Source organism: Rana temporaria, chromosome 3 (genome assembly GCF_905171775.1).
Source record: "Rana temporaria chromosome 3, aRanTem1.1, whole genome shotgun sequence".
NCBI classification, from domain to species: domain Eukaryota; kingdom Metazoa; phylum Chordata; class Amphibia; order Anura; family Ranidae; genus Rana; species Rana temporaria.
In genome coordinates, this window is record NC_053491.1 from 340205234 (window position 1) to 340212655 (window position 7422).

At 35.8% G+C, this 7422-nt stretch overlaps 1 protein-coding gene across 1 annotated transcript; it reads left to right on the forward strand.

Annotated features, from left to right (window-relative positions):
• Positions 1–336: 336 nt before the first annotated feature.
• On the forward strand, positions 337–3755 carry HAND1 (heart and neural crest derivatives expressed 1). Its single transcript, XM_040342019.1, has 2 exons — positions 337–1153; positions 2729–3755. The coding sequence occupies exons 1-2, from the start codon at positions 665–667 to the stop codon at positions 2825–2827; spliced, it is 588 nt and encodes a 195-aa protein (XP_040197953.1). The 5' UTR covers positions 337–664; the 3' UTR covers positions 2828–3755.
• Positions 3756–7422: the final 3667 nt, after the last annotated feature.

Here is a 7422-nt window from a genome sequence, read left to right on the forward strand (position 1 = left end):
ATAAAATCCTCACATGGTTTGGAATAGATTTGTATGCTGTTGTCATGAGAGGCGATGATCTTACCCAGTGCCATATTTGTGGATATAATATAAAGCTGAAAAGCGGTAAGTGCTCTTGAGGTGAGTGAGAGTTGTAGGTGTGTGATCAGAGCTGGACTTGGTGTCGTAGACAGAGCATTAGGTGAGAGTATAAGGTTCTCTGGTTCCAGGTGATTGTCGCCTGCTACCCCTCCTTCCCCTCCCCCTCCTCCTCCTCTTCTTCTCCCCCTGCACTTCCTATTGGTTGCAGGCACAGTCTGACATCAAGAGCTGAGGTCCATATAAAGCTGCCTAAGGAGGCACACAAGGGTTAAAACGCTGAGAGCTGCAGAGCTGGAGCCTGGATCATATCTGTTATTGTATCCCAGGCTTACCTTATCCTCTCTAATCTTAAATATATAGATGCTGGCTTAGCAACTTAGCCCTGAGTGTGATCTGCTGGATGCTGGGAGCTAGTTGTCCAAGGAGAGCCCTACTCAGTAGGTGGAAACGTGTCTTGTACGAGACTAAAGGAATTCCAGGTCCAGATCTCATGGGGTCAAACTGAGGAACCGCCAGGAACCAAGTTCTAGAAGATCAGTGCTTTGTCTTAGTGGAGGAGGCAGAAGATCTCTCAAGGGTTACCATGAACATCATTGGGAGTTACCAGCACCACCATATGATGCCTGAACCTTTTATCTTTACTCCCACCTCCAGATGTCACCAGGAAAGACCTTACTTCCAGGGATGGGTCCTCAACCCAGGAGAAGTGTCACCAGAATTTGCCACCCAGCCTCCCTACAGCCCTGAATATGGCACTGTAGGCCCATCCCAGACCGGCACCCGCCTGGAGGCCCTGACTGGTAGACTGAGCAGGAGGAAGGGGGTCCCCCCTAAAAAGGAGAGGAGAAGGACAGAAAGTATTAACAGTGCCTTTGCAGAACTTAGAGAATGTATCCCAAATGTGCCAGCCGACACCAAACTCTCAAAAATCAAGACCCTCAGGCTGGCCACTAGCTACATTGGCTACTTGATGGACGTTCTGGCCAAAGATACAGAGCCTGGGGGCACGGAGGGCTTTAAGGCTGAGCTCAAGAAAGTAGAAAGCAGAGACTGCAAAAGGAAAAGAGAAGGGGTGAGTACAGAAAGCAAAAATATAATACTGTGTCATCTATTTTCTTTTCTCTCTCTCTCTCTCTCTCTCTCTCTCTCTCTCTCTCTCTCTCTCTCTCTCTCTCTCTCTCTCTCTCTCTCTCTCTCTCTCTCTCTTTCTTCCCTTTCTTTCTCCCCCTTCTCTTATTCTTTCCTTGTTTTCTTTCTTTTCATTCTCTATATTTTCCTTGTTTTCTTTCTTTCTTTTCAATCTCTCCTGGTTTCTTTTTCTTCTCATTTCCTCATTCTTTTCTCGTTTTTTCCTTCTTTCTTTTCATTCTCTCATTCTCTTCTTGTTTTCTCTCTTTATTTTCATCCCTTAATTTTTGTTTGTTTTCCTCCTTTGTTTTTATTCTCTCATTCTTTCCTTTTCTTTCTTTCTTTTCATTCTCTAATTTTCTTGTTTCTTTCTTTCTTTTAATCTCCTTTTATTTGCTTTCTTTCTTTCTTTATTTTCATTCTCTCATCCTTTCTTTGTTTTCTTTTTTTTCATTCCCTTATTCTTTCCTTGTTTTATTTTTTCTTTATTTATTTTGTCTTATTCTTTCCTTGTTTTTTTTCTTTTCATTCTCTCATTCTTACCTTGTTTTCCTTCTTTCTTTCTTTCCTTTCGCTCTTTCTTATCTTTCTTACTTTCTTTATTTTTTTTGTATTTTTTTCTCCCCCCCCCCCCCCTCCACACATATTTTTTGTTTTCCCTTATCTTTTTTGTTCCATGCACCACCTTTTTTTTTTTTCCTCCTTGCTTTTTATCTGTTGTTCACTCTTTATTTAGCAATTCACACCTAAGCAGCCTACTTCTTTTAAACAAAAGGTGACAATGTACCCTAAAAAGAAAAAAAAATCCACCAGTCTTATGTTATTGTATTTAATAAACATAAGGGTCTATATGTATATGTTTTTAACCAGGATTCACACATTTGTCTAGATTTCACTGCAAAAAATATGTGAATCTTGGACCCCCTATTTTTGTTTTTAGTAAACGCTAAATTCCTTATCACCTATTTTTTTTTTTTTTTTTTTTACTTAAGGATGGCTTTGTTGGATAAATGATTTTGATAAAAAAAAAGTAGGACTGTTACAACATTGTTCTACAGCCTCACAAAACTGTAAACACATTCTGTATTTGGTGTTGGAGTAAAATATTGCTCTCATGTGGGAAAGTTCACAATCCTTGAGATAAACCTTAAATCCAGATTCTCAAGAGGTCTTCAAATTTAAAATATTTAAAATAATATTTTAAAGTGTGGTCAGTTTATGTTGTATTATACACAGGCTGGTCAGTAATTTCCTTTTTTATTTACCATAAATATTATACATAACACTAACAACAGACAAGTCCATGAAGAGTATGTTTATTTTTCCTGTAAATATCTCATAAAAGTTACAGTTAAGTATGTTTTCTAATTATTTTTTTTTTTCTAAAATAGACTTTAAAGAAAATCATTTATGACCTATTTCTCAAGATTGCTTTTCAAATATTTTCCCTAATTTTATTTTATTTGTTTATTTTTTCTAAAGTATTTTTTTAAATAATTCCTTTTTTTTTTTTCTACAGAGTGAAGGATTCTGGGGTAATAGTCCAGCAGGAGAGAAGAAGATGAAGGGTCGGACAGGGTGGCCACAACAGGTCTGGGCCTTAGAACTGAACCCTTAAAAGTTGCCTTAATTACCCTGAATGCACTGTAACTGCCTTACAGAATCATAGACAAATGGAAGCTAATAACTGAGCACTCTTCTTAAGGCTGGGTAGGAAAGGACAGACAAACTTATGTGCAATTTAAAAAATCTATTTCTTTGGACAATTGTAGGATTTTTTTTTTTCTTTTGTGAAGACAGGATTGTGCACAAATGATTACCATGTGTTTGCGTGAGAAGTCTGCAAATTATAAACTGCCTTCAATGGATCTATATGTAAAGAACCAAAGAATGTATATAACAATATAATAGGTTGGACTGTTTATATATTGTCACTATGTCTCAGGGATCTTGTTTTTTTTTTTTTATATACTTTTCATACACACTTATATGCTTGAGCAAGTTTTTAAAAAACATTTTGCATAGAGATATAAAACACAGAATTGAAAAATGTTCCCAACAACAAATGCAGAAAATATTTTACATCTTAATATGTGGTCGTTATTAAGATTTTTGTGCACTGTGAGCTACTTTTTGGACATTATAATATGTGCAATCAATATAAATATATATATATGTATAGAATAATGAAATAGTGGTCATGGGCAGTCTCCCCAAAACAGCATTGTCTCCTAAGCCAAAATACATTTTTAGTCAAATCAAGTTTTCTTATTTTTTTTTTTTTTTTAAGTTAATGCATCAGGGAAACAATTCTGTAGCCAGCTTCAAGCTCATAAAATGGTCAGTAAATTAGAAGCAAAGTGTTGATATATACTACCATGCTGATTTCCTATAGGGGGGGGGGGTCCTCCTTCTACAAATTGTGCCCTTTCTAGTCTTCTCTAATGAGTGGTTTCTTAATTGATATTTTCAGCTAAACTGACTAGAATATCTATTTTTTGCTGTGTGTAAATAATAAAAAAAGAAAATATTTTTCAAAGTTAAAATTGTCAGTTGTGTATAAAAAATTATTTGTGTGCGTTGAATGGTTGATTGTAAATGGTCTGCCCTGTATCATGGATTTAATTAATCACATTGCAGGAATGCTTAATTACCAAGTCAGATTTTATTGTTCATTATATGGAATTTCCAATGTTTGAGCCGTTATTATTGGGTATTTTCATGTGCAGTCATTTATACATTTTGCATGTGTATGCATATATTTGTCTATTTATAGTGATGATCAAATCATAATTAATGACTGGGAAATGTTTGCTGGTGTTTGCTGTTTATCTGCAATCTTGTCAAATTTGCATGTATTTAATAAGCCAAATCAATATATATATATATATATATATATATATATATATATATATATATATATATATATATATATATATATAATATCTCAGATGTGAGGGAGAAGGGTTATGACCACATATAAAAATTGTGCCCGTTATCTTTCCCCATATCATGCGGATGTCATTATTTTAGATATGGTACTTGTTAAAAAAAAAACATAATCTGAAAAAAAAATCACAATACTGAATAGGATACAACAAACACATTGCAGCAAACATACCATCTCTAAGCACATTTTATTCACTGAAGCAATAATCATTTATGCTAACCCAGTAAATCGGAATGTGTTATTTTCTTTTTTGGTATAAAAAAAGATTTCTCCCCTATTTTTCCAGAATTTAAAATATGCACCCAATGTATTTATAAATAGTGACACTCCCGCCCCCTTGTAGAGATTCCCTTTTGTGGGATTTTGGGACCCATCAGTTTTCTTTTTGTGTTACCTGCTCTACAAGGTTGGTCTCATTGTCAAGGACCTCAGTGCCTGATGACCAGCCTGGAGATAGACATTTTCCATCCTCTAAAGGCTCCAAGCCAATTTAAATTCTATACCCATCTATTGTGCTTGTTAACTGGTCACCAAAAATAAAATAGGAACCAAGTCCCATGGGGATATGCAACATGTCAACCAATCCAACTACATACAAGATACATTAGTGGTTTACTTGGTCTTCAGGATCCAATGACATTGCAGTGACTGGGCCATCTTGGGGACCAGTTCTCAGACAGCAAGACCCTTGACAATCCACTCAGCTTTGACTGTGACACTGATGGGCAGATTTTCTAACTTCCTGTCCCTGAGACACCCATAAACATAATACATGGACACACAAGGACACGAAGGCACATACAGCATTAAAACAATTTGAGAAGTTTGCACCCTTTGTCAGTGTATTATTATTATTTGTTTGTGTCCACATTAGAGAGATTTCACACTTTCCTTTATTTATATCTTTTTGTCCTGAGGGAAAATCTTCACAACAGGAAAACAGATAGCAACAAACAACAAAAACCTGACAGTGACTATATATATATATATATATATATATATATATATATATATATATATATATATATGTATACTGTATATATATATATATATATATATAGATAATATATATATCTATAGACACACACATACATCTATATATATATATATAGCATACAAATAAAAATAGGGATGGGATTGGGTTCATGCTTTAAATTCTTGCTGCTATTTCCATTATAGCATCAGAATTTATATAACAGCACATTTCTTTTGCCCAGTGTTCCAGTGTTAACAAACTTGAAATTGTGTTCCTAAATAGTCCTGTTTGTCTTTTATTCACTATTCCTCAATTGAAAGCAGTCTGCTCCATCAGATTTTTGTGATACCATCTCATACACTGTTGTTTCACATGTACAACTAAGCCTTCATACATATTCCTGCACTTGCACTAGAGGCCATTGGTATCCCCCATAGGGACATGAAAAATGTAGATCCATCCAGAAATGGCCATTCACTGATTTGTAACCTCTTACAGAAGGCACATAAGGACAAGAACAGGCAGCTCAAAACTGAACGTTGGAGTTAATGTGAGTTTACAAGATACACAGTAAAATCACAGTGCTACAGAAAAAACTTAACGCGGATATAGCTTTGAATCTTTCAATGTAAGCTAGTATTGCTGAGTAACCAGCAGTAAAAAAAAAACTTTTTTTATTCTTTGTTTTCTAATTTAATTTAATTGTTAGCCTCTTTAGTAAAATACAAATCATAGAGTTAATAGTAGTACCATCATCCAAAACTTAATTAGATAGAGATAGGGCTCAGGGTACCCCAAGACTCAAGAGACCCCAGAAGAGGATAAACGGGCAAAAGGACTATTCCGGTACAAGGTAAGTAGATAGACTCAAAATGAGTAAGTATATCAAAAATTTGAATACATTTATTAACATAGTATCAAAAAATAATAAAGAATCAAACAACACAAACAGAATAAAACAGTACAAAAATCGTGACAATCATACGTGTCACCGAAACTACAGTCCCGTGGGGTAATCCTGGTGAAAGTAAGGGTCACAATACTAGTTTTGCGACATACGTTGCTTCGTCAGGAGAAGTTCTGAAAATTAATATGCAAACAACATGTAAACAGGTTGAAACACACATAAAAGTTCATGTAGATCAACCTACCAGCAGGAACAAATATATACAACAATAAACATTGGAGAATAGAGACTGTGTCGCTTACCTAAGAGAAAATATCCTGTCTGCTCAGACGCCAAAACCACAGAAGAGAATGTCTCCCGCGGCGGCCAAGGGGGTGGATGCGGAGATGGACCTATCAACTGAATATTGAAGCAGCTATAAACAAAAACTGTATTGGAGGTAAATACGTGGGAGACATTCTTCTCTGTGGGTTTGGCGTCTGAGCGGACGGGATATTTGCTCTTAGGTAAGTGACACAGTCTCTATTCCCTAATGTTTATTATTGTATATATTTGTTCCTGCTGGTAGGTTGACCTACATGAACTTTTATGTGTGTTTCAACCTGTTTACATGTTGTTTGTATATTCATTTTCAGAACTTCTCTAATGAAGCGACGTATGTCGCGAAACTAGTAGAGACCCTTGTATCGTGACCCCTACTTTCATCAGGATTCCCCCGACACGTATGGTTGTCACGATATTTGTACTGTTTTATTCTGTTTGTGTTGTTTGATGTTTTATTCTTTTTTGATACTATGTTTTGATATACTTACTCTTTTTGAGTCCAGCTACTTACCTTGTACCGGAATAGTCCCTTTGCCCATTTGTCCTCTTCTGGGGTCTCTTGGGTCTTGGGGTACCCTGATCCCTATCTCTATCTGCTTTATAATTAAACTAAATTGTATAATGCATGAGAAAGAAATCTGTGGAATGTACTGAAAATTTGCATCCAGAAAGGGTTTCATTTAAACTCTAAGCTTTCTGCTTTTAAGCTTCTAAAATTGGCAGCTCTGTGTATGGGCACTATTTAAAAAAAAAAAAGACTAAACCCTCAGTGAATTTTGAAATAAATGGTGACTTAAAAGTTGAACCCTGGGCAAACCGCTAACACACTGAATACATAAATACACATTTTTGTAATTGTGAAAACACTTTTAATAGTTAAGCCTGTGTTTCCATCAAGGGACCCCAGTTGGACAGCACAGCCAGGCAGTCATTCTTCAGTTAATTTAGTAAGCAAAACTTGGTCAGGGACTCACCCCCAGCCTGCTTATTGAACAAAATAAGAGCAGAAGCACACTAATAAGGTCATCCTTGTGTTCTCCCCTCCTGTACACAGAC

Bases quoted from the DNA above. Each gene is read 5' to 3' on its own strand.
- HAND1 (XM_040342019.1), top strand. From the start codon at position 665: ATGAACATCATTGGGAGTTACCAGCACCACCATATGATGCCTGAACCT. The intron at 1,154-2,728 runs GTGAGTACAGAA...TTTTTTCTACAG, and splicing joins GCAAAAGGAAAAGAGAAGGG to AGTGAAGGATTCTGGGGTAA.